The 27,728-nt window shown below is 44.4% G+C and overlaps 1 protein-coding gene across 5 annotated transcripts in view; it reads left to right on the top strand.

Moving 5' to 3' along the window:
• Positions 1-6,841: 6,841 nt before the first annotated feature.
• Positions 6,842-27,728, top strand: part of CYYR1 (cysteine and tyrosine rich 1) — a 102,876-nt gene continuing 81,989 nt past the window's right edge. For 2 of the 5 annotated variants that reach the window (XM_038153997.1, XM_038153971.1), the window contains exons 1-2: positions 6,842-7,532; positions 9,825-9,930. In XM_038153997.1, the coding sequence (XP_038009925.1) occupies positions 7,472-7,532; positions 9,825-9,930 (167 nt within the window). In that variant the 5' untranslated portion in view covers positions 6,842-7,471. Of the gene's footprint in view, positions 7,533-9,246; positions 12,488-27,728 lie in introns of those variants that run through there. The other 3 variants (XR_005258958.1, XM_038153981.1, XM_038153990.1) reach the window with 3 other exon arrangements.

Here is a 27,728-nt window from a genome sequence, read left to right as displayed (position 1 = left end):
TTAGCCATAGGCACTTGCCTTATCATCATTACTCTCAATTTCCATGGCATCGAGCGCTTCCCTATATACAGAGCCACCCCTCCACCTCTTCTCCCTCTCACGTCTTTTCTGAAGAGCTTATAGATATCCACTGCAGCGCTCCAGTTATGTGAGTCATACCACCACATTTCCGTGATGGCGACTACATCACAGATTTCTTTCTGTACCATGGCTTCCAGCTCCTCTTGTTTGTTACCCATGCTGCGTGCATTAATGTACATGCACTTCAACTCGGCTGTTGATTTCACCCCTGACTCTCGCTTAACCACCCTTGGGCTTGTTTCTGGAGAGCCTAGTTGCATCCTCTTCCCCCTCAGAACCTGTAGCAGCACACGTCTGACCGCTGGTGATCTCTGACCCGTCTAGCAGCGGAACGGACGGAGACGGGCTGGAAACAACACCCTGAGGGATCTGCGGGGTGCACGGGGAAATTCTCTGGTCCCAGGAGTTCAACGATGGTGTGGTCGCATGGCATAGGCAACAGGGGAAGGACAGGTACAGCTGAAGTGCTAAAACTGAAGATTTTATTAAATAAATAAGAGGACACAAACGAGAGTGCAAAACAAAACATAAAAAGGCTGCTTCAGAAGACCTCCAAAGTCATGGATGCCAAGACTTTGAAGGCCTCTGTTGTATGAATGTATCAGATCACAGTGAATCAACCTACAAAAGCATTGCAAGCTTGAGAGTTAATCACTTGTACATAAACAAAGGATGGCTGCATGGTCTTTTCAAGGGTTGGGACATCACTGGATGGCTTGGATCTTTGTTGAAGACTGGATTGCTAATTTTGTTAGTGATTGCAATTATTGCTTTGTGTCTCCCCTGCCTGCTTGGATTTTTGCAAAGGGCCCTGCAAAAATCCTTGACAGCTGTGTTTGTAACTCAAATACAAAAAAGGGGAAGTGTGGATGGGCTTAGCAGCTGGTCTGTGGGCCAAACAACTGAGTTAGCAGAAGAGGAAATTGATAAAATATGAGTTTATCCATAGCAAGGAAGAAAACAAGACTGTTCACATGGAAATCAATAAAACAGATATATAAGGGATATGTGCAGTTAGAGGATACGTGCCTTAGTGAGCAGGGTATGTGCCTAAATAATTTGTTGTAAACTCTTGCCAATTAATTATTGACATTAATTGCTTTGTACCAATAAAATAAAATGAGCTATTGCTTCGTCCAATTAATATAATGAGCTGTTTTGATGTAACTAATGACTTAAGATCACACTTTGTTAAGGGTATGAAACTTGAGAACCCCTTGTAATAAAGAAGTTATTGCTGCCTCTGCACATGTGTGTGTGCATGCCCTGTGTCCATCCCAACAGCGACACAAACCATAAAAAGGCTGCTTCAGAAGACTCCAAAGTGGGGCTGACACATACATACATAGTCTCTCATGGAATGTTCTAGAAACCTTCTGACCAATCACAGGCTGTTACACCACCCTGATCTGCATGACTATTCCCAGTTGGTCCCCGAGTCCTTTTCTTCTTGCCATAAGCTGCTTAGATGTCATCGGTTGTGGCTTCTTATCCCTTGAGACTTGATGTTGGTTGCCTGCTGTGTGGCCAATTCATAGCCCGTCCCCTCCAGGACAAGCTCCCTCAAGAACCTAATGAAAAGCCCTCTCAATCAGCCCTGCTAATTCATAGGCAAGAATTCTTTTGTCCTTGATAGACAGATGGAGTCCACCTGCAGGCCAGGTGCCACAAAAGTTGCCCCATGATCAAAGAACCCAAAATTCTGCTGACAGCACCAGCCCTTACACCACTTATTGATAATGTGAGTTCTGCTTCTTTCATCATTTGTCCCTGTCACTGAAGGGACCAAGCAGAACACCACCTGTGCTCCTGCCCCATCAACCAATCGACCCAGAGCCCTGAAGTCCCTTTTAATTGCTCTGGTGCTCTTTTTTCCAGTCTCATCACTGCCAACCTGGAGTATCAGCAGTGGGTAATAATCAGAGGGCTCAATCAGCCCAGGAAGTCTCTCAGTGATATCCTGTACCCAGACCCCAGGGAGGCAGCAGACCTCACTGTGAGATGGGTCCAGTCGACACATGGGGCCCTTCGTTCCCCTCAGAAGGGAGTCACCCACTATGATTGCCCTGCTTTTCTTTTTAATGCTACAGGTACTGATCCGTCTGACAGACCAAGTGTAATTGGGAGGCTCTCCAGCTGAATTATTTTCTTCAATGTTATCTAGATCATCTGGATCTAGGGCCTCATACCTATTCTGAAGTGGCACCTGGGTAGGTGATGGGGGTCATGAGGAATTTTTATTAACTCCCCGCATAGTGTGGGAAGAGATGGAATGAAGTTGAGCTGTGGGCTATGGGATGTGCTTGCAGAAACTCATGGCAGCACAGAGATGCTCGTTTCCACCTGACCTTGGGGGGAGGAGGTGTCCCACTGCACCCACTCCTACAGGAGAGGAGCCTGCTGGAAGCTGACAGACGAGTGAACAGCACGTAATCACCCCGCAGAAGGACATTTAGAAAGCATGTTGCTGATGTAGCAACATGGGATAGGTAATGTAGAGAGAATTACCATGTAAGGAAATACTGCGCCCTTGAAAAGTGTATAAAACCTGTTTGTTTCTTTGAATAAACGATTCAGATTCCCTGCTGGTCTGAGCCCATGTCACAGTCTCTCACAGAGTAGGGACCCATTTTCACTCCCCTTCATCTACTAGGTCTCCTCCTTCTGCCTGATGGTAGGAGACATAGGAGTCCTCTGATGCCTGGTGGGCTTCTCTCAGGGATGGAAGGGTGAAACTGCACCAGTATTTTCCTTTCTATCAGAGTAACTCATACAAGACTTCATTTTCTTCATGGTGGAAAAGGCCTATTCTTTATTCACGTAACTTGTTTTTATACAGTTTTACAGACCTCGTGTGTGACTCCACTTGGTTAGTAGCTTTCTTGCCAATTACTTTATTGGTTAGTAAAAGGTATTTTACTTGTCCATCAAATCTCTCTACTCTTAACTTGTTGACATATTTTCTTCACTGGCTCTCATGGGATAGATTTAATGTTTATGCAGGTGCTAGGTGTTTTTCACCCAGGAATAGACTGTTGTGTTAACAAACTGTTCATACCATGATTGCTTTCACATGGGAACTTGTAAAGTGCTAGCTTGACAAGGCTAGCCATCCATTTAACAGAGCAGGCCTGATTTTATGAGGCTTTTCTTTTATAAATTTTCTACTTTACTGCAACACCTTTCACTTTCCTGAATACTCCTTAGTCTTTCTATTTCCTCCTTAAGCTCGGGCACCAGACAGACCATTCACCTGTTTGCACCTCACAAAGGCGTCATTTGTACCATCCCCTGGTACTACTGACAGGCTCAAACACTCCCTACAGGAAGGAGTCTGGACAGATGCATTCTTCTTGGAGGGTTCTGTTTGAGTTGGTACACTTTTTCTAGCTACAGCTTTTGGAGACCATGTTGAAAAAAACCCCAAAACCAAACGGAAAAACAAACAAAACCCCAACACAAAATAAAAACCCCAATAGCAGGAGGAACCCTGCCTCCTTGCCCTGCCTGTGCAAACTATTGTGCCATGGCCCTGTTTGCCTGCTCTGGGTCACCACGTTCCCTACAGCCTTCTTTAAAATCACCTCTGATGGCCAGAGGAAGCCCCTCCCAGCATCTGAATGGTTAATGACAGGGAATTGTGATTATTATAGTTTGATTTCTTTCTCTTCTCTATCTCACCAACTTCTCATTTACCATTGCTGTCCCTTATATCAATTTATGTAAGAATCTGAGGCCTAGACATAGCTGAAAAGAATTTTGAAAAGCAAGTCACTGAGTCTAGCTAATAGGGGTTGGGTTCTTTATTGTGTGAGTTTAACAAATTAATTTTATCAAATATCACTCTCCTGTTTCAATACATGGAAATAGGATACTGAAGGGAATGACCAGGGCTCATTAGGATATCTGTTGGACTAGTGACATTCCACCACTGTTTCCATGAATAGCGTGTTGAACTGCCATTCTTTTGGATCAGCCAAGTCTATAGACTCCTAGGCTTTAAAAGGAAAAAAATAAACTTTCTCTGATGCAGTGGTTCCTCTTAAGTCATGCAATGCTGAGATTGGGAGCCACATATATTTTGTTGAGGATTAAAAGGATGTTATACAAAAGATGGCCTTTCAAAAAACAGCAAATAACTATCTTTGCCTAGGCAAATATGTAAGAACATAGCACTACAAATGACTACGTGTTTTAACCCTTATAACTACAGACCAGGGACTAAAGAATTAGCAGAATAAGTATTTTCTCCCTCCTAAATATAGAAAAACTATTTCCTCCTTCCTAAATGCTGTTATGGAGTTTTATAAGGGGTCTCGTTGCGGCTAGAACCTTAGCTCCAATCTCTTAATGTTCTTTGCTATGAATTAGTCTTCCTTCAAAACCTTATTCTGAGAAAAAGAAATGGTTTTTGGTCCCAGAAGGACCTCAGCCCAGCAGAACCAGATGACACTGCCCTGACATTGTTCTCCTTCCTACAGAAGTGTACCATGATGCTGGGAACAGTGGAGAGGGGAAGAGTAGGAGACAAGCATATCTTCTTCCAGTAGATTTCTTCATTTTCAGAGCAGACTGTAGAACTGGAATGACAGACAGGCCCACGGCTACACTTCATCTTCTGGGTGTCCTTACCTGGACAGGGAGTAAGAGCAGCCTCTGATAACCTGTCTCTTACTGCTGCTCACCTGTGGGAGTTGGTTAAAGGCTGATAACCCAATGTCAGAGGACAAATTTTGTGATTATCCCTCCCCCCTCCTTCTCTCTTCAAAGAAAAATCCACAGAAGGAAGAAAGTAAGACCTTGGATTGAAAGCTTCTTGTGGATTGTTTTCAACATTAAGATGTATTTCTCTTTGTCAGCTGGACCTTTCAGCCTTTTGTCCAAGGGACAGTACTTGGAAAGTAATAATTAGGATTGAGGAGTGTTAGAAAGGTTCAATTAACTTGTCCCCTGTGGACAGAAAAAAAAGAACTACAGAATGTCAATTAAGTTGTTAAGTGCAAATTAGTATGGAATTCAAGCATGCTGGCTTAAAATTCTGGGTCAATTTTACTCATATTTTTGGGAAATACTGAAATGTGACTTGCCAAGACATATGGGAAGGGGAGGAGATTGCAAGGGAAGGAATCAACAACAAAACCTGGAGAACAAAAATACGAACAAAAGGCTTGTCTAGAGACAGGCTTGCATGGTGATCAAACATGATTAAAATTAAAAGGCTGGAGATGTCAGAATTTCTCGGAGTTGTCTCCAGATCTTAGTCTCCTTTATCTGCTATTTTCTGTTCCTTTACTACCAATACTATCTATTGGCAAAACTGTATTTTTTCAACCCTTTTTTCAGACACAGATGTGGCCTGTGACCGGATTAAGACACAGGAAGCAGACGCAAATCCAGTGAAATTAAGTTACCTACCTGGTCTCAGCTTTACTCTGAGCAGCTACATATAACTGAAATTCCCTTTGTTATAAATAAGAAGCTTGACTAGGCCAATAGTCAAGCAGCAATCAATTTATTAATTAAGGTGGTAAAGTATGAGCAAAACAGCGCTGGGTACAGTGGGGGAAGTTTTCCCTCCAGCTGCACACCGATGGTTGGGGTGTACAGATATTTATAGGGGTACACATAAGCTTTTTTCAGCAATTTCTATTCCCAATTTTCATGTCACAATTCTATACACTATTGTGAGTTAGTTTTTCTCAGGATGTACCCCAGAAAGGAGTATTCCCAGATGGTGGGGTCCGACTTCCAAAAGAAGAAAGAGGTCTTCCAGCTGGTGTGGTCCAGACTCCAGATGTGGGCCCACCTTTTAATTGCAAAGACTATAAATCTCGTAACAGTAATGTCCAGCTTCCCTTGGTCAAAACTATCAATCCTTGGGTTGATGTTCATCTTCCTTTCTCAAGCTGCTTTTTACTGTTTTGCTAAGGTGTTGAGATAAGCATATTTCCTTTACATATATTCTAAACTTATATTTTCAAAGCTCCTTACTACAAGCAATATTCTAAAATTATACTTCAAAAGGTTATTATTGCAAAGCTGTTTAATGCTTAGCTACGTGCAGAAAGTTCCTGTCCAGCAGCAACATCCTTAAAGCTTTAATTCAGATGCTATAAAAGTTAATTGCAAACAAAGGATAAGTTCAAAGGCCTTCTTCCATGCTTTACTCCCTCAGTTATTTTTTAGGATTCATCCTTTAATTGTCCCATGATCAGTTTCTACACATATCACAATCACAAGCACACATGCTGCCTGTATGTATCTGACATGAAACACAGCTTTGTATCTCACACCTCTTAGAGGTTTCATTTGGGCTGTTGTATAGACTGAGGTACACACCACAGGGTAGTTAAAAACATCTACAGTTGCTTTTTCTTTGTTAACAGACAGGTTATGGCATACATTTGGGGAAAAAAAAAACAGTTGTGTGTTGATAAAAAATAAAACCACCAGCTTTCAAGTGATTTGGTGAGGTGGTTTGGGTTTTGTTGTTGTCATCGTAGAATAGGTGAATCCAGAAAAAAGTAATTCATTGTATGTTTCTGTGTAAGCCTTCCCCTCAGAGCAGCCAACAGCAGGAAACCTTTTATGAGCGAAAAAACCTGTGGATGCTTTTCATTTTTTGTGTTCATATTTCAGCCTTCCAAAGCACATTCTTCGACCTGCAGCTCTTCAAGCAAAGTCAGAGCTAAGTCTTCTGCTTTGTGAGACCACAAAGCAAATATTTTGGCCTCTGGGCCCCATCTGTGGAAATTTTTACACGGGGTGAGTTATGAGCATTTAAATAGTTATCAAAAATCATTCCTGAAGAACATTTAAGAGCATTGTTCTGGCCTGGTCACGGAACATATTCATTGCTGGGCATACGGACGAGCCCGTCTGAGGTCTGGGAACACGCCGCGGCCCCACGGCAGCCGAGTGCTCCCACCCGGGCTGGCAGCACGTCCCACCAGCACGAACCCAGCCGGGCACCGCCGCTCGCCTGCGTTTACAAACAGGCCATGCCTCTGACCTCAGTTTACAAACAACCACAGTTTCAATCCCACTTTAAAGACAATCTCGACTTTAAGCAGGGCAGGAGCCCCCTCGAAGACCGCATGACCAAGGCGTCGCAAACAACACCGGCGCTGCCGTTCACACCCCTCCGGACTACCCCGGGGCTGCCGAGCAGGACAGAGGCGGCGGGAATCGAGCAAAAGAAAAGACCGGAATAAGACACAGGCCGCCGCCACTCCAGGAGCTGCGGGCCCCGATCGGGGGCGGTCGCACGGGACACCGGGCCCCGCCCGGCTCCCGCCTGCCCTCCTCCCCACTCTGGCCCGCCCCGCTATGAGGCGGACGGTGGCTCCGTGCTGCAGCCGGCATGGAGCGACTGGGGTGACGCGGCCGGATGGAGAGGTACCCCGCCTGGGGGGTATTGTTTGCACCTTCCCTGCTCCTCTTTCTGGCAGGTCAGCGGGACCGGCGTGGGGCGGGGGACGGGTGCGAAGCTGCGGGCAGCGGGTGTGAGCGGAGCTGGCGGTTTAGGGCAGATGTGGAAGCTTTTCCTCGTCGGTGATTGAATGGGCATACGGAGTTGGAAGGGGCTCCCCGGGGTGTCCCAGCAGAGCGCTCCCGGGCAGGGTGTGGTGTGCGGGAGCCCCTCTCTGGCTGCAGGGAGAGTAAACCTCGAGAAGACAGGACTGAGAGAGGACCTCATTCACGTGTATAAATATCTGAAGGAGGTGTGCCAAGAGGATGGAGCAGAGGCTCGGTAGTATTGAGCAGTGGAGCGGGGGCGGGGGTCAGCGTGCAGAAGTTGATGCACAGGAAGTTACACCTGATCATGAGGAAGAATTTTACTATGAGGATGTCCACACATCTGGAACAGATGGCCCAGAGTGGTTGTGGAGTCTCCCTGAATAGAGATACTCAGGAACCGTCTGGATGCAATCCCGTGCCACATGTGCTCCAGGATGATTCAGCTTGAGCAGTCAGGTTGGACCAGATGATCACTGTGGTCCCTTCCCACCTGACCCATTCTCTGATTCTGTGATTCTGTGAGCCCACCCGCAGAGGATACATCTGTGATGTGCAGGGTGAAGGCACCTTGGTGCTATCCCGCCAGGGCAGAGCCTGGAGGTGTCCTGGCATGGCACAGCTGGAGCCATGAGTACCTATGCCAAAAAAGAGGTGACATTGCGAAAGCCTGGAGCTGCTGGTACAGGGGTGTGCTAAAGCCTTGGTATGGGGTGTCCTGTGTGGCAGTTGTCCTGCATTGCTGCTTCCTATAGAAGTGCTTGTACTACCCATGCCTGCTGTTCTCCTTCTGGAGATGGGTGTCCTGCTGGCTGCCCTGATTCACTTGTTGGTGGGGCTGGTTGGCAGAATGATGGGTGGATTGTTCTGTTTTTCTCATGTGTTTCTTTAATCCAGGGGTCATCTCACAGGGTTAGGGCGTGTCTGCCTGGGCTGACCCACGTGCTGTGTTGCACAGCCCTCTCCAGCCCTCGCTTGGTGCTCATTTTCAAGCGGAGACCAAGTGTGAGCAGGTTCAGAGAGCTGACCTGCTAAAATCCTGTGAGCAGTCAGGCTGAGAGTTGGGTCAGCAGCATGAGTCAGTGAGCAAAGGAGTCTCAGTGCAAGGTGGGAACATTCACCTCCTTGGGGCAGGAATGGGAGCGTGGCAGAAGCTGAGATGAAGTAGGGTTGCCTGAATCCCAGCACACCAACCAAAAGGGTCAGCACAGATGAAAGGCAGTAATGGCAGTGGGAGAATTAGAACCTCTCAGGTGAGTTGCAGCCTGGGAAAGAGGAGCTACAGTGCATTGGGAATGCAGAAGCATGGTTTGCCATCTTTGATTTCAAGTGTCTGCCTCTGCAGAATGTGATCAAATAGGTCACCAAGGGTGATGGTGTATGGGACACAGAGTCTCTCTGAATTTATCCAGGCTGCAGCTGAAACCTTGACATTGGGGACGATGATCTCCAAAAATGTTTTTACAGTGCAGTGGCAGTACGGCGTTATCTTCGTGGGGGAACCTGACTTAGAGCTTTGAAAACACTAAATGTCACGACAGCACACGAGGTAGATACTGTTAAAATAGCTTTTCATAGGAATAAAAAGATATATATGCTCTTCCGTGTTTCTTAATTGTAAAGAGCTCTCTTATTGTTGTTTCACAGATTGCTTTGTCCAGCAGAGCATTGTGGCTGGGAGTACTTGTGCCTCAAGTGCCCTCAGCAGGGCAGAGAGGGCACTGCTGGCCCTGTGCCTGGCACTGCCATGCCACACTGGCCATGGTGTTGGAGCACAGTGAGGGGAGCTGCTGCCAGATGGCAAGGGATAAGGGAGCCCCAGGCTGGGACTGGGCAGGGACTGCGAGGAATAGCCTGTTCTCAGACAACTTCCTTCTCTCCTGCCACCCTCCAGATCAACAAGACAGGCAGCCCAGACTCTGGTTTCTTCTGGACTCCTTGCTGGGATGGAAAAAGTTGGCCTATGGTGTCTTGACATTGTTCTTTTTCACTTTAAAGGATTAAGTATAAGGAGGAACTGATATGGCCATCTACAGAATACCCATGTGGAAAACACCGAAGTCTGAAATGCAGAATGAGTGGGAATGGGCTGCCATTAGGATTAGAGTCAGATCACACCTCAAGGGCAGTGCTGTGACTGTATGAAACTGTTAGACTGCATTTTCTTCAAAGCTGTGCTGTACAAGATTTTGATGTTTGACATCATGAGTGTTATTTTTATTCAGCAGAAGATTGTTTGGCTCAGTGTGATAATGACTGCAAGGCTTACTGCTGTGATGGGACTACTCCCTACTGCTGTTCATATTATGCCTACATTGGGAATGTCTTTTCGTGAGTATATTTGCACTTAAAAAAAAAAGGTGTGCTGTGTTTATGAAGTCAGTGTAAATTTGCTGTGGCAAAACAATGTTTTGGCAATAAACTGAGGCAGGGTTTGGGTTTTTTGGTTTCAGTTTGGTTTCTTTCCTTGCTGGTAACAATCTTTGGTATTCCTTTGAGGTCTCGTGTTACATGAATTTTTGAAACATACCAGAAAGCTTGCTAAAATTGTGGGTTCTGTCCTTAGTTTGTGTACAATAATATAATTTCTGGAGCTAAGTTTTAGAGATAGTGAAAACTTCATTTCAAGCTTGAGCTGAAAAGATCTGTGTATAGAAATCTTGTGTGTTTTGTTGAAACGGTTTCTCACACTGAGTCGATAGTGATTGAATAGTAATTCAAATTACTTGGATTTTAAATTCATATTGCTTTGAGAACTTTTTTTTTTCATTTTCACTTCTATTTACTTGTTTGTTTTTGTTAAATAGTGTTTTGGCTGTTGCTGGAATTTATTGAACAGATTCTAGGTGAGAATAATGTGACCCTTTAACAGTGTTCTATGAATAGCATGTTTCACAGTGCTTTAAAAAACAGGGCAGATGAAATGAAGTGTTTACAAATATTTTCTGTCTAGGGAGAAATACAAGAATAAACTGTTGATTAAAAAACATAGGCTCTAGTGCAGCTGTTTGTCTTTGCATCGATGAGGAAGAAGGGAAGCTTGCCTGCTAATGGACCTGACTCTGGCCTTAACTAAAGTCACAATTCACAAGTTGTACATTCATGTGCAAGGGCAAACCTAAATGAAGCATAAAATGTGGTTCTTCGTGATAGGGCATCTTGTTTTCTGTTGCATCAATTACACTAGTAATTTCCTTAGCCTTTAGCATACAGTCTGTGACTTATTTTTGGTTTATGAGAAATGGCTACTCACTTTTAATAATTTTAGAAAGGCTTATTAAACCTTATCAAAAAATACAACAGAAGACTGAATAGAGAAAATGTTATGGCGCTGGGAGCAAAGGATTTTCTCCACCATGTGCTCATCCACACAATGGAGGTTTTGCCTTTTAACCCTTTAACCCCTCCCAAGGTTCTGTCCATTGACTCCCTCTTCACTATCCAGTGGTGGAGTTTCCTTCCTCAAATCCTGATTGGAGGTCAGATGTTGCCATAGTGACAAGCTGACCCTCTCAGATGTCCCAACCCCAGCTGTCTCTTGATAACAACATGAGGAGGTTAAACTTAACTATAAGTCTATAAAACTTTTCTTAACCTATATACATGATATTTGTCTGTTAATTGTGAGAGTCAATCATTGCATTACTCATCTGTCACAGGTTTATATTCTTGACTAAATCAGAGAAGATAAAAATGACATGGCATATGGACTGCCTGATACTTGGGGAAGACTGAGTGGGAAGGTGGTAGTGGCTTTTTTTTAGAAAGACTCCTCTGATGCATGTTTTGTTTCAGCCATGGTACCTGGGGAATATTCCAGTGTTCCCATCAGTATAATTTATAGCACTTTGAAGGAGTAGGCAGAGTGATGGTATTTTAATACAGAATTGATCCACAGTTTTTGAAACAGATCACATGCTTCCTGGGCTTAAGTAAATAAAATTATGGTAGAACACAAGAATCCTTCATTCATCTGGAAATGACAAAGCATGTGTTTAAGCTGGATGTTGTAGAATGACAAGTGATTTTTTTTCCTGATTACCGAGTGAATGTTTGCTTTGATTTGTTTTTCTACTTTTTCATTTCAAAATTGTTTTTCCATTTACAAGCATCAAAGGAGTTTCTGAATACCTTGTTCCAGATCATGTGTGGTTAGGAATGATGGACACGAGAGCATAGGACATCACATAATAATTATGAAGGAGGCTTCCTGTAGAAAAAGTGGATTTAATCTCTCACTTTGGTGACTGCATAGCTAGCATTTGTCTAGCCTAATGTCAGGGCTGTGCTTTGTGAAGGCATTGACCAGGGGGTTCTTTAGAATGACTCTTGAAAGGCTGAAACCATGCCTTCAGCACCAAGTTGACACCTTGTCTTTGGTGTGTTTCTTTTACAAATATAAATAGGTATTGAATTAGAGCTGAGTGTGAGTGGCTCTGACACATTTGGAAGGATTTGTGTATGTCTGGGTGGATTTGAACACTAGAGGAGGCTCTTGCAAGTGGTGTTTGCCACAGCTCATCTTGAAGAAGGCATTTGATCCTTCTCATTTTTTATGGTTAAATACTCCAATGCATAGGCTTGAAAATCAGTCAGCAGTTGTTATACTCCTTTGACCTGAAATTTTGCATGATTAAGTCAGAGGTTTTCTTTTTTTTCCTAAAAGCAGGTCAGGACATGTCTTCTTTAAACATGTAATCTCATTTCGAAAACTTCAAACATTAATGAGTTGACCATCTGTCTTGGTAAACTGTTCTATGGTTCATTTACTAACACCACTGGGAAATTTTACAGGGGAGTGAAGGTTGAAATTCCTGCTGTCAGCTCTTAACTTATGTGCAAGTTTGAAATGTGGCCTTAAATAGTCATATGACAGCTCTCAACCATATTGCTGAGCTGGGCGAACTCTGTCAGCCTCCCATGTAAGATTTACTTTGTTTTGTTTTGCCCAGCTCAGGGATCAAATCTTTGGCCTTCTTTTGAACTCAGTCTCATGTATTCACTTCCTTCTTTAAGTGTGGCTGGCAGGGCTGCACACAGGGTTTGACAGAATCCTTGCTGGGACTATTTTACCTGTATCTCTCTTTGCATACCTGTTTTGAAGCTGCTATCTCTGATGATCACAGAAGACGTAAATGAATTCAGCAATTTGTTCCCTCTCTAAATCTGTAAGTCATGGCCTTCACAGCATGTCTGCTGCTTTGAGCCTGCAAACTGTTATTTGCTCAGGCTAGTACCTTGGATTTAGTTGCATTGCAAAAGATTTTATTGTGGCTTTAGCTATGCTCCATAAGAATAACCTTCCCTTTTCACTATGGGCACTATATTGGTCTTTTTTGAATTATAAGGAAGAAGTTTCATGTTGCCTTACTCTCAAATAACAAGCTGATAAAATTGTGTTAGAATTTGGAAATGGTCACTAGTGTCCTTTCTGCTTGTGTCTTTCTGTTGACAACTCTGTATTGAAATCTTTAAAAGAACTGAATTTAATCCAAGTCACTCTGTGTCTTGTTCTTTTAATATCCTTGATGTCTTTCAACATAAAAATTTTTGATCCTGCTTTCTGCACCAAACAATGGACATGATCTGCATGGTTGCTTCCATAGGTGCCTTTTTACTGCATGAAACACGATATGGTGTTGTCTTGTCTCTGCTTCTTTAGAAGTTCCTTATGTTTCCTTATTTGCTTACCACTAGTTTCCATGCTCTCTCTATTCTTTATAAATCTGCATGTCTTTTTAGTGTTTCTGCTCTTTATCTTCTTTGGGATGGTTTTCAGTTTGCTTTTTCACAAGCATAACTCTCTCTTAGTTTTAGAAAATCCTTTTGGCATGCAATAGGTACCTTTTAAACAATTCTCTGTTTTGTTTCCTGCCTCTCACTCTTCTCCTTTTCTTTTTAGGCCCATGTGCCAGCAGTTGTACAGACTATAAACACCAGGCAATAATGTATATACTGATAGTGAAACAAAATCGTGATCATCAATACTTAGGTTGTACCTTTTAAGTGATCAGTTGACTCTTTTCACTCATTAAAACAAGTTTCAACATTGAGATATTACATGTAGGGTTTTAGAATTTTCTATTTTAAGAAATCATCATCATTTTAGAATACCAAGGATGTTTTTTAAGTTAGAAGATATTTTCAGCAAACATCCTTCAGGCTGTGTGCATCTGTGTCGAAGTTCCTCTACTCCCCCAGCAATGGGGAGGAGGCGGCACCGGCTAGCTGGGAGCACAACAGCAGCTAGCAGCGGGGGGCACTACCCCAATGCGCCGGGGCGTCAGGGCAGCGCCTTCGACAGGAGGATGCAGCGGAGCGGGGAGCGGCAAAGAGTGGAAGAAGCTGTGAGAAAAGACGGTCTCCACACGTGAATGCAGTCCAGAGGTTTTATTGTCCCTGGGGGAGTTCACGAGGGAAGACCAGGAGGCGCGAAGAACACCAGTATATAAAGGGGGTGGACACAGACATTGATACGTTACACCAACCAATGGGAGAGAACTAAAGAGTGGGGTGACATTAGACTGACACAGACTAAAACCAATGAGACATGGACTGGGGAGGGGCCCGGGGTTCCTGTCCAATCACCCTTAGGGAAAGGGAGAAGTTTCTGGAAGAATGGGTGGGATTTCGGGAGATGGACAGGGCCCGGGAAGAGGGGAAAATGTAACCAGTGGGGTAGTTGTCAAGGGAACTGGGGTGGGGACAAGGGCTTGGCAGCTTGCCCAGAACTGGAGGGAACCAACTCAGGGAGAGGGGGAAACCAGGGCTGAACCATCAACATAGGTTTGGGATTACAAACCGGGGAGAATATCATAAACTGGGGAGAAGTAATACAAATGGGGGGAACAATACAAATGGAACTGAACGCACACCACAACAGTGAAACAAAATCGTGATCATCAATACTTAGGTTGTACCTTTTAAGTGATCAGTTGACTCTTTTCACTCATTAAAACAAGTTTCAACATTGAGATATTACATGTAGGGTTTTAGAATTTTCTATTTTAAGAAATCATCATCATTTTAGAATACCAAGGATGTTTTTTAAGTTAGAAGATATTTTCAGCAAACATCCTTCAGGCTGTGTGCATCTCTGATAAGGGTGTTTTAATTTCTATGTATGAAGAACAGATGCATATTTATCAGCTCACTCTAGTTTCTGGGGTTTCAGGGCCTCTATGAGTAAGACCAACTCTATTTGGACTACAGGTATAATCTGTAAGCAAACAAAGTCTGTGATTGAGTCACCTGTAATCTCATGAGCATCTCTAATGTAAAATAATACATTCCTTCTCCTCTCCCCCTTCATGATACCCTTTCAGAGCAAGTTGTTACAGTATTAGTGTTGCAGCTATATTTCCCTTCCCATGAGTTTGCAATAGCTACAGCCTGTCAGTATTTCCTGATACATATGCGTTTCCTCCTGTTTGTTTGTTTGGCATCTTGTGCTTAGTAGTTAGCTCTTCTAAACTTTTTTTTTCCTTGGGAAGATTACAGATTTATATTTGGACTTGTGCAACATTACAGGGCTGTGTCTGGGGGATGAAGGAAAAGGCACAGGGATGCTTGAGTGCTCAGGCTGTTTCTCCTGGCCATCTTTCCACTCCCTACTAGAAACACAAGCTTGGAGACATCCTTCCTGGCCTTTGGCATCATCCCAGCACTTGAAGTCAAGAAATTCAAGCTGTTCTTCTTCTCAGAAGCTAGTTTCTAAGTTATTGAATGGCTTCTGTCTGACCTTTTATTGGTTTTTCTGTGCTGCTGCATTTTGCTACTAGGCTGAGGACTAAGGTGACTTAGCTGCATGTTTCCTCTGTGACGGGTACTCCAGGTTTGCCCACAACAGAGTTACTGCATTCTGCCTTTGTTCTCTCAGAGATGTTGGAAACATCTGGTTATTACTTCCAGCCTCAGATCCCAGAGCTCCTCAGAGATGGGTGTCAGGACAAAAGGGGTTTCTTCTGCAGGACCCAGTTTTGAGTGTGTTTTTGACAGTGCTTTTTGTATTTGCTTTCAAGAGGCTTTAAATTGTCTGGCCCTTATGTTTATCCTAGTGGATTTTCTGAGGGCTAATTTCCAGCTGATTTTTTTCCACCACATTGTGCCTTGTGTTTGTCTTGGCACACAGGTAGCTTTTGAGCCACAACTAGCTCTTTGGGCAGGGAAGTCAGTAGTAGGATGTCAGATGCCTTCTCGCTGGTCCTAAAATCACAAGCCAGACCCAGGGTGATAAAAAGGAGTTACCTGTGTAAGGATTCTTAGGTGCACAATTCGCCAGATGGGAAATGCCGAAGATGCACACACAGCATAATGCATATACAATTTTTATAGGTTTTGCAAATTAGCATATCTAACAAGAATCACTAATTAGAATTATAATTGGTGAGGTAATTCCCCCAGTTAATTTCTTTCTCAAATCCTCCCTTCTCTACATAGAGAATTAACTGTGTTTATATGTCTGGAAGAGGTAGTCTCAGCCTTGGTTGCCAGGAAGAACCAAGATAGGATAGGAGCCTTGGACCCCAGCTTGAAGTCTTTTGGAATGTGTTTTGGCTTTCTGCCTATTGGGTAGGGTAAGGTGAAGTACTGGAGCTAGGCTATGAATACAATATTAGAGCTACAAATATATGTGTAAAGAATGCACAGAATGTTTAAAAGAAACAAGGCAAAAATCAGTTCAGCATCAGCATGCTTTCGGGGGTGGTTCTGGGTGCTGCCTTTGCTCTTCCACAATACTTCATGGCCAGCAGCTCTGAGCTGGTGTGAAAGAATCCCAAATTTTAGATAAATAATGGAGTAAAGAGGACGAATAGTCTACCTGTTCTTTCAAACAAATACTGCTGGGCCAGCTGAATGTTCAGTGGCAATGAGAGGACTTATATACGGATTTGGCCCACCAGATTTAAGAAAATCTGTTGATAAAATATTCAGCCCATGTGATTGGTCGGTATTTCCCCGGGTAAGTCTTTGAGGGCAGTAAACTGGGGCATAAGCAGAAGAAAGCTGCCATGCTACATTACAAAGTTTCTTCATAAACTTTATCTTCAGAAATGTCTTACTCTAAGGCAGCTTTTATTTAGAAAAACAACACAAAAGGAAACAAAACATCTGATTGCAAGAACTTCAAAAATATCTTGAAGAAAAAGTAAAAAAATACTTGAGAGAACTGTAATCTCATTACATATAGTGAGATGGTGGTTTGTGAGAGGGTAGGGGGAAAAATCTTACTAGTGACACTAAGGATGCAACAGCCTTTTTAATTACCCTTGAATTAAGATGTGTTATCTGCATGAACCTAATGTATGTTGGAGGAGGTGAGTTTTTTGGTGGGTTTTGGGCCGTTTTTTTTTTTTTACGTCTAGAGGATGTACAATGCAGCCAGGAAGGAAGGCAGACAGAGAGAATGGGAGGAAAAGAGGCAGAGAACACATTTAGCATAAAACTTTTGTGCATATCTTGGCCTGCAAAACTGAGGAAAAAGGTGTGTGTAGCGTGTCTTGAGTGTGGCATTTGACATGGAGTATTTTATGTCCAATAGTACTTTGAGAAAAGCAGCTGACTGCTATTCCTGACAGGAACAATATTCCTTAAGCTGATTAATTTGATATGGCAATATTGAGAGTGGGTATGGAGGAGGAGTGCCCCAAAGGATACAATTGACATTTTAAGAGTTAGGAATATAGACATGTAGCCTCTGGAGTTCATAGTGAATAAAAGAAATTCAGGAAGCTTGGTATTCACTGAAGATTTCAAATAATTAAAATTCAACACTTTTAGGCATCCCACAGTAAATATGTATAGCAGCAAATGGGTTGAGGATAGTTCTGTGTCTGCATGACAGTTGTATGGGGCTCTGCTTAAAATAAAATTGCTTTTCTCTTCCTTAATGGTAATGTTCAAAATTTCCCATGATTAAAGCACTTTGGGACAGTATGTAAAACTACAATTTACCTGGCAGTTCACATTTCATGCCTCTGGCTCTGGGACTTTGATTACCATGCCAGAGGTCTGCCGAAGGCCCAATTCAGTAATTATTTTTTCCATTTGGCTTGACTTCTGATTAGAAGAGTCTTCCTGAATGAGCACGTGGAACAAAGCCTGGATGGCTGTAAATGTGTCATTGGAAAGGCTGAAACTCTGATAGGCAAAATAGGCTTGACTAGGAGAAAATTTATTCAATTTATTGCCAACTAGATATAGAGTCGGAGGGTGAGTAACAAAGACTAAAACTTTCCCCTTCCCTCCCCTCCTCCCTCAGGCTTTATCCCAGGCTCAATTTCACTCCTCCATCCCCAGCTCCTCTTCTTCCCCACTCTGAGTGGCACAGGGAGAGGGGAATGTGGGTATAGTCAGTCCATCACAGCCCATCTGTGCTGCTGCTCACACTTTTCCTTGGTTCAGTCTGTGCTGGGTTGCAGTGTGGTTATCTCCTTGGTACAGTGCTGTAGGAGTTGGAGAAATTGTCTTCTCTGACTTACCATAGTTTTACATGGACAAAATACAGTAAGTGTCATTTGAATGCTATGGAGAGATTGTTTTGAGACTCTCTAAGGGAGATCCTTGGCTGGTGTTGGGTCTTCTGCCCACCCAGGGACGCCAGATGTTGGGTTTCTAGCCCCCGGATTGTGGTGACCCCAAAAGATGGAAAAGTCCCTCCTCCAACCCGTGCCTTCGAAGAAAGACTCAGTAGTCTTCTGTTGTCCGGTCTCAAGGTTGTTTATTGTTGGTTATCTAAAAGATTCTTCTCCCTGAACTGCTGTGGCCCGCTCAGCAGCTCAGACAAAGGCACACTGCCCTCCCAGGGGGCTGGTGCTATCTTTTATATCATATATTACGTACTACATGTTTATACCTTTTCCCCAATACTTACTATCTATATTGAATGGTGACTTTCTACTCTAGACTAATCTGTGAGTGCCAACATCATCAAAGACATGGAGGCTAGGAAGGAGAAAGAAAGAGGACAGGGCACACCCAAATCCCTCCATCTTAGATCTCCTTACCCCCATGTATAAAACTTGGACCCCTGCGTACAAGGCTTAAAACCCCCCTGTACAGCACTCAAAAATCCTTCTTTTCACTTCGTGATTACCTCTACTATGCTATCTAAACTTTTGTGTGTGGCTTGTAATTCTTCATACAGAGTTAGTAACTTGCTCCATGGGCTAAGATCAAAACCCCAAGAGTGTCTTTGGCTGCATGCCAGGGTCTCAGATGCTTTTGACCCGGGTCTGGAACATCCAAGAATGTCTGTGGGACATTCTGAGTTCCGACTTCTCCCCCTTCTCTTTGCACTAAAAGCACGTCTTTGGCAGCCTTATTCATGGCCTGCCACACACACTGAAGAATGCATGGCTGAATGAGCAGAAGAATTACAAGCCTTATCAAAATGTAAAAGCTATCATCTAACAAATTTTCTACAATATCACTGATTCCCACACCCATGCAGAAACCCAAAGTCTGCAATCATCTGTGGACTGGCGAAGCACAGTGGTTGGAATCTCTGTGCAGTCCACATCTGTGTGTCTTCTTCTCCGCTTGTCTTGCTCAGCGTTTTCTTGCACTTGATACACTTTTCTTCACTGAAATCCACCTGGACTTTGTGCCTGTTAAAACACAAACAAATCCACGTCCCCGCAGGGACTGGAGTATCGTCTCAAAATCCTAGAGATGAAGAATGGGTCTTGATGTGAAAATGAAACCTTGATCTGTTCTGTTTTGCAAAATTGCATAGAGAAATGTAATATAACAGTAATTAGAAATCAACCAAATAACACAGATTTTCAATAACACATTTGAAATCACACAATTATCTAGCACTACAACATTGGACTGTCATCCCAGAGTCTGCGACAGCTGATGAACCTTAAAACAACCGAAGATTGAAGAAATCATTTCCGGATTCATGTTTCTCCAAGCTTCCTTTGAAAACCAGCTCAGCTGTCATATATGGTCAAATTGCCAAGTCAAAAGGACTTGAATACTCTTTGATGCAGAAAACTTCTGGCTTGATTGTCAATCACTCCATCCAAGTAGAGCTAAAGCTTGGCCACAGCCCGAACTCTAATTGGTGAGTATCACTCAACAGATTCTAAAACAAGACTCTTAAAAACAATAGTTATGATTAAGAAACCTTAGGATTAGAAACTATTCACACCATGAAATAACATGATAGGGATTCTTCAAATACAACAAACTTCTTCTTTAGAGATCTGAATTTGGTCACAGTCAGGATTGTGACCCTGGATCTGGACACTGAGAATGGAAGAAGTGCAGATGAATGAAAGACTGACTACCTAATACAAAATTAAAACCGAAAAAACCAAGAACTTAATGTTACAACTGAATTCTTTGCTGAAGTACTTCTGTAATAATGAGTGAAGAAAGCCATGAGACTGGCAATCTGGACAAAAAAAAAAAACCCCAAAAACATGAGTAGTTAAGAAATCAAAAGTCAGGATCCTGAAGAGACATGTGTCTTGCAGATGATCACAAAAGAGATAAAAGATGATCACACAAAGACATGAAAGCCGGCTGTAAATACTACAACAATACCTTAATAATTCTTAACACAAGATAATCTTTTTAAAGCACTCATGTAACGTCAACAACCATCATTATTTATCATTATTACTTATAGAAATTAAAAATAACAAAGGTTACAAACAATACCAACAATCCCTAAAACTCTGAACCATTGGGAAATCAGCTGATGACCCCACAGACTATTTACATGATGTTTTGTCTCCCTAGGAAGCATTTTTCACAGTAGAAAAGCAATAAAAACCCAAGAAATGACTGATATGAAAATACTCGTTTAGAAATTCAACTCATATAAAACTTTGTTTGACTGGAACATAGAGCTCTGCACTTGTAGCATTGTCCATGTCTTCTGCATCTGAATCATGGTCCTCTGGCAAATGCTGTTGCCATCACTTCTGTGGAACCTGCCTGTGGAAGAACTGAACCAATTGCCCAAAATAACATTTGCTGCATTTTTTCTGGAGTTGACCCTGTTGAAAAACTGGATAAAGCACTGTGAATATTCTCAGAAGTTTCTCATCCTGCCCTTGGAAAAGTTTCCAGACCTGCTTTTCCCCAAAAGCCTGCCTGGAGTTCTGGCTGCTGTGGTTGCCTAGCAACTGTGATAGATTGCTGCCTTGAAGGACATCTCCGCCCTGACCTTGCCCCGTCTCTGCCTGTGCTTGACACCCACGCTGCCCGGATCCCACTCGGGGTCCGCCGTGCCTGCCCTGCCTTGCTGTCCACTGGGATTTGCCTCCCCTGGCTCTGTGCCAACATCCACAACTCGAACGTGCGATTCTCGTCCCGTCTGTGCCCGTTTCGCGTCTGCAACATGCGAGGTGCCCCTCCCCGACCAGGTAGGGTTTCGCTCCACCGACACGCGCGCGCGCACTGGCACTACCGCTCCTGGACGAGCATCTCCCACAGTTCTCTGCTCTGTCTCAGTCGGCTGCTCTGCCAGCGCCGCCGCTGCAGTGTGGGAGCAGTCCGCCTCTGCCTGCCGGGCGGCCATCTCCGCGGCCGCACGGGCTCTCAGCATGGAGCGCGTGACGGCACCCTCGGAACGCGCAACCGCCGTGTCCGTGCTTCCCGCCGCCGCTGCCTCTCCTGCTGCCAGCACTGCACATGCGCGCACCGCCGCCGCCGCCGCCACCGTGGCTGCAGCTGCCGCTGCCGCACCTGCCCCCGCTGCCTCTGTGGCCCCCCCACCAGCCTCCGCAACCCCCATGGCTGCCTGTGCAGGCCCCCCGGGCTGCCGGCTGACCGGTGCCCCTTCGGCATGGGTTCTGTGCCAGCCGCCGAAAAGCAGCTCCTTCTCCGGTCCTGCAATTCTCTCTGCCCCCCATCCTGCCATCGCCTCTGTGGTGACACTTCGCATTAGTCTCTGCGATTCTGGGGAACAAGCCACAAAGAAGGCAAAATCCCAGTCCTCCAAGCCGCGTTTTCCCACGACTGGAAGAGGTGTGCCTGAGCACCCTGTAGGTCCTGAAGGTGATAACGATTCCCCTCCGACCTTTTTGGTGAGAGTCATTTCTGTTCCTCCTAATTTCATAAGAGTAAACTGTCATGGTTTGGCGCTGGCCCAATGCCAGTGCCCCCATGAAAACATATTTTCCCTGGTGTCTGCTGTGAGATGCGATCAGAAACAGAGCAAAGCAGGCCTCCACTTGTAAAATAAGAGGAAAAAAACTTTATTATTATAGAACTATGTTAAAATGAACACAGAGAGAGCAAGATGGAAACCTTTCAAACATTTCTCCTCCCCCCACTCAATTTCCCACAGCATGAAACAAAACCTTAGATCTTTACCAGTCCATCACCCTTCAAATAATCAATTCAGTCCATCTCCACTCTTCCGACAATCACCTCTCATTTCATCAAGGAGAGAAGAGTCCCTCTTGCACCACAGGCAATTTCCCCTGGAAACACAGCCGAATTCAGTTGTGTTTCCCCGTCACTCAGCAACCACCGTCGTTACTTCTTCCTTCCATGTTCAGTGCTCTCACCACTGCACATGGACCAGAGCTGCTTTTAGGGTTCCCTTTTCAAGGATGCTTCGCCCAGTTCCAGGAGAAAACGACAGCCTCTCACCTTTTTGGGACACTAGTCCCCCCCAATATTTCACCCCCTGGGGCCGAGGGGTCTCGAGAGCACCATCACCTCATCACCTGTCGTCTCCGCTCACATCACTCCTTTGGCACCAAGCCATCGCCTCCCCCTAAAATGCAGTCTCTGTATTACAGGAAAGGTTCTGTCCATGGCCATACAAGAAAAGTCCAGCCAAAAGCCACTCCATCATCTCCTCCCATCTAGAATTCTTCTCAACTTCTCTCAGTCCTTCGTCACCTTCACAGCTCGCATCACGCTTACACATTTCCTCTTATTTTATCCCTGTCTCTCTTCTCCTTCAACTCCTGGAGGATCAGCATTTGCAAGGTTTCCATCATCCCACAGAAGGGTTAAAATCACAGTCTCTACTTGTCCCGAACTCCCACGCTGGCTCTGCCGGGCACTCTTCTTGCCCCCCCTCTTCTCCTTCTCGGCCAGGCCAGTGCTATCAAATTTCAAGGTAGCACTGGCAGCTCTCTCTCTCTCTCTCCCTCCTGAGGAAGGGGGGCTGCCCGATGCCTCTCAGAGTTCTTCCACCCTTCCATAATCTGTGGGGAACTCGCTCTTGTCCTGCCGGGGCCAGGGGCCTTCACCTCCCTTCCTTGCCCAAGGCTCCGGCCTACCTCCCTCCGGCCTCGTGGCTTCTCCTCCCCCGCCCAGCCCGAAGCTGGGCAGGGGAGGTCTGACCGCTCCATCCACCGGAACCAAGAGAGAGTTCTCCTGGGAGTTCCTTGCTTTTAACCCCTGTGTTCTCAGAGGCGTATCCATATCCTCAATGGCCAAACCAGGTGCCAATATTCACATCTGAGCACCTATTGGTTTGACCACCACCACCTCCCAAAAACTCACTTCCTCTCAAACCACAACATAAACCCCGTCTGCGGATGGCTAGACGATTCCCTCTCTTGCAGATGGCAAGAAGACATCCCTCCCCCCGACTGGTGGGAGTCATTTCTGCTGCCTGCTGATGACAGGTAGCCCCCACGGCACTCCGCGAAATTGCCTACAGCATTACTCTCTCTGGAGCCAAAAGTTTCAAGGCCTTGTTTTTTTCCCTGTTGCTAAATGATAAAGGTGTCCATTAATCTCCCTGAGTTGTTCCTGGGAATATGCTTCCCCCATGTTCTTAATTTCAGCCGTTCTCACCAAAAGCTGAATCAGCGCGAGGTCGGTCTGGAGATGGTCCTGGTCCCTGTCCAGCAGTTTTCAGGCGAGGAAATCCAGCCACGCGTTTCTGGTTTCCCTCCTCTCCGGGCTGCTCTCGAGGTGATTTGTCTTGGTGAAGGTCACGATGTTTTGTCTCGGACTCCCTGCTCCTTCTCCCTGGAGCTTCGGAGTGTGCCTTATTCCCAGATTGGGGTTGGAGGTCGTCTGATGGTTTTATCTCTTTGCTTCAGTCGTGCCCACCCAGGGACACCAGATGTCGGGTCTTCTGCCCACCCAGGGACGCCAGATGTTGGATTTCTAGCCCCCGGATTGTGGTGACCCCAAAAGATGGAAAAGTCCCTCCTCCAACCCGTGCCTTCGAAGAAAGACTCAGTAGTCTTCTGTTGTCCGTTCTCAAGGTTGTTTATTGTTGGTTATCTAAAAGATTCTTCTCCCTGAACTGCTGTGGCCCGCTCAGCAGCTCAGACAAAGGCACTCTGCCCTCCCAGGGGGCTGGTGCTATCTTTTATATCATATATTACGTACTACATGTTTATACCTTTTCCCCAATACTTACTATCTATATTGAATGGTGACTTTCTACTCTAGACTAATCTGTGAGTGCCAACATCATCAAAGACATGGAGGCTAGGAAGGAGAAAGAAAGAGGACAGGGCACACCCAAATCCCTCCATCTTAGAACCCCTGACCCCCATGTACAAAACTTGGACCCCTGCGTACAAGGCTTAAAACCCCCCTGTACAGCACTCAAAAATCCTTCTTTTCACTTCGTGATTACCTCTACTATGCTATCTAAACTTTTGTGTGTGGCTTGTAATTCTTCATACAGAGTTAGTAACTTGCTCCATGGGCTAAGATCAAAACCCCAAGAGTGTCTTTGGCTGCATGCCAGGGTCTCAGATGCTTTTGACCCGGGTCTGGAACATCCAAGAATGTCTGTGAGACATTCTGAGTTCCGACAGGCTGGTAAATATCTGGGTTAATAATTGTCAACTTTCATAGACTTAGATTCTCTCAAGCCAGCTGGGGATCCAGAACAACTTTTTGTCCTCTGGGAAGAAAGAAGAAGCTGTTTTCTGTATTGTGAATGTTGTCACACATGTGTGGTGTTGATTAATTAAAACAATGTGAAGCTCTTTAGAAATCTGAGAAAGAGATAATCTCTTTCTCTGCCCATGTCCACTGAGGCTGAGCAGAAGCACGGTGCAGAATTCCAGTCAAAGGCAATCCAAAAGGCAGTCTTGTTGTTCCTCTGTGGAATTCCAGCACAGCTATAAGGCTAGGAAAAGCAGATTATGTGATCATGACTTCTGTGTTGGGTATGAATTTAAACTCAGACTTAACTGCTTGCCAGTAGTCTGAGCTGTCACAGCTCGAGCAGGATTTACATTTTGATTTTGTTGAGTGTGATTCTATAAGGAACTAAATATACTAAATGATACAGCTCTCTGTGCAATTAATAAATGCAGAAAAGGCAAAATTAAAACATGCCTGTTCCCTTTGACAGTTAAATAGGAACAAAGGAACTCTACTTTAAATCTATGAGCTTTCTGCTAAGATGCCCATTACTAATGAAAACCTTTTCATCTGAAATCTCCTGAACCTTGTTTTTGAAGGGAGAAAAATAGGAAAAAGAACTTCATTAAATTGCTCTTTTGAAATGGAAGGATTTCATTTATCTATTTCTCTGCATCTCAAAAGTTGTTGTTTACAACAGGGTCTTTCTTCATACAACATGTAATCTGGTAATGAGTTTAGCATAACCTTCAGTTTCTAAACAGATGTTTGTTGTTTGAAATTAAGGGCTTAGAAAACTTGAAGGCATGTATGTTATTTTATCCACATGAGTTCTCTGATCAGAAAAAGAGAAGTAGTATATCTCTTTAATTATCTATGTGATAAAGGAGGGTAGAAATAGAATGCGAAAAAAAGGATTATTAAATAACTCCTAAGCAAAACCCAGCTATAGAAACATTGCAATAATTAAGTAACTAGAAGATCACATACTTCATTACTCACAAGCTGGCAAGTCCTAAGAAAAGTGCAAGAGCCTTTTTATGATAGGAAATACATCCATTAAATTGCTCCATTAATCCATCTACACCAGTCATTGTATTCTCTTCCTCTATGGGTTTTGTATCAACTTTACCTTCTATTCAGTGCTGTAGACAAGAGGGTGCCATTGGAAACAGGTAAAAATGCCTTTCCATGACTGCTAAATCATGGGTTTTTTGTTCAGACAGACAAACGTAGCTGAAGTATGTAATAGCAAAACTGAAAAAAAAGCCACTCAGAGTGTAGGCTGTCCATTGGATCCAATTGTCCAAGAAGTCTAGTTTCTTCATTATACACAGTAATGTTTTGCTTTCCTCTGTTCTTTTGAAGTCCTAATTTGTTTCTAGTGTTTCTAGTGGTACTTTGCTCTTGTACAATGATTATAATTCCTCATATATGCAAGTGACTTATTTGCTAATTAATACAGCTGACACTTTACTCAGCTGGTGTTCCTACTCTCCATCAGTCTTTTTTCAGGCTGTGCCTGGATGTGTCTTTGTCATGTGGCCAAAATATAGTGGCTTTCCATAATGGGATCTCATTCTGTGGTGGGACTATGTGTGTGCCAGGTGATAAAACCGTGGCATTCATAATACTCTTGTGTCAGGTGTCTGGAACTGACTCCTATCATCCTCACATTGCTGTCCTATTCCTAAAGTGTGCCTGTCCCAAATTTCCAGTCTGTTTGGAATGTTCACTGTTGTCCTAGGGTGACTTTATGATGCTCGCATCCCAATTTGTCTGCCCAGAAATAAATTTTGCACTTTTGTCTGTTTAGCCCAGAAATAAGTTTTGCATGGTTCCGAGAGCCAAGGGGGAAAGAGAAGAAGTGCAGTTAGTTATCAGAAACTGCACTTGCTCCCCTACATCCTTTGCCTGGACTGTGTTGTCTGCAGCACAGACAGCTAGAGAGAGGTCTCCTTTTTTTAGTTAGTTTTTAGCTAGCTGAGGCAGAGAAGTTCCCTACACTGTGGTTTTTCTTTTTCTTGGAACTGTTTAAACTTGCTTTGCACTGAACACCCATGTAAGAGATGGTCCAAAGTTTCCCTCACTTGCCTCATGACTGTTGTCAAGGATGGAGATTGAAGCACCCCCCAAGGACTGAGACTGAGACCCTTAAAATTATAACATGGGGGCGCTGGGCTGGCTGAAGTGCGATGTTTGCCAAGTGTTGCCTGCAGATGTGTTTGCTGGACCAAGACTGGTTTCCCATAGAAACCAGTCCTGAAAAAATGGTTCCTGCTCACTGCTGAGACTGGTTTGTCCTATTTCAGAGCTGGACTGTCTGTACTTGTTCTCAATGGACTTATTCTCCAGTGTCCTGTACCTGTTCCCCTCCCAGCAGAGGACTATAAAAGACCCCTGAGTTAACCAAAGACTTTGAGATTCTCCCTGATGTGATAGGACAGATCTATTGGCTGGACCATGAGGATTTCATCTCTCCTTTGGTAGCTATATTACCCCCCCTCTTTGTCTCTCTCTCTCTCTCTAGCCTTTATCTCCTTTCTAATCCTTCTATCACATTTGCTGTGGGCACTCAATAAAAGGTGCATTTGTTTTGATTAATACTGAAATCCCCTCTGTGTTGTTTTTGCACTCTGAGATCAATTAACGAACCATCACGACCCCTGTGGTGTTACATTTTAGTTAAATGGTATGCTCTGTCTCACCCCTCAGAAATGTACAGTTTATTCCAAGCTGTGATCCTCCCCTGCAGTATCATGTATCTGTAATCCCATTGGCTCAAGTCTTATTCTGCGCCCACTTTGAATCTCCCTCTTAAGCTGTGTGAGGAAGATGAGATTTTCTCTAGGCCCCTTTTCTCCCTAGGCTCTCCCTCTCTCCCCTTCCCCCCCTTCCCCCTCAGAAACCATGCTGCTCCCTGGGGTGGGACCCCCAATAAACCCTCATCAAATTAACACCCTCAGAAGCGGTGTGGAGTCTCCTTGTCTGCCTGCTGCTACCAGAGAACATACAGCTTAGGAGGCCCCTGGGGACTCCCCAGCCCCCCCCCCCAAATGAACTGCATCATACCCCCACTCGTACGAGCGGATGGTGACCTTACAATCCAGAAGAGCACTCAGCCTGCCCAGCTCACACCTGTGGCCCGCTGGGCTGGGCCTGGGCTGTGGCATTTCCAGCGCTGGAGGGACTGATAAGAGCCTGGGTGAGCTGAGCTTCAGCCCACGAAGGGACTTTCTGAGTTTGTCATCTCTTTTGGAGCGGCAAGAGGTTTTACTGTTTAATGTTGTTCATTTTTTGTGCTTGTG

This window comes from Motacilla alba, chromosome 1, assembly GCF_015832195.1.
Source record: "Motacilla alba alba isolate MOTALB_02 chromosome 1, Motacilla_alba_V1.0_pri, whole genome shotgun sequence".
In the NCBI taxonomy this organism is placed as follows: domain Eukaryota; kingdom Metazoa; phylum Chordata; class Aves; order Passeriformes; family Motacillidae; genus Motacilla; species Motacilla alba.
This window is presented reverse-complemented; position numbering and strand designations above follow the sequence as displayed.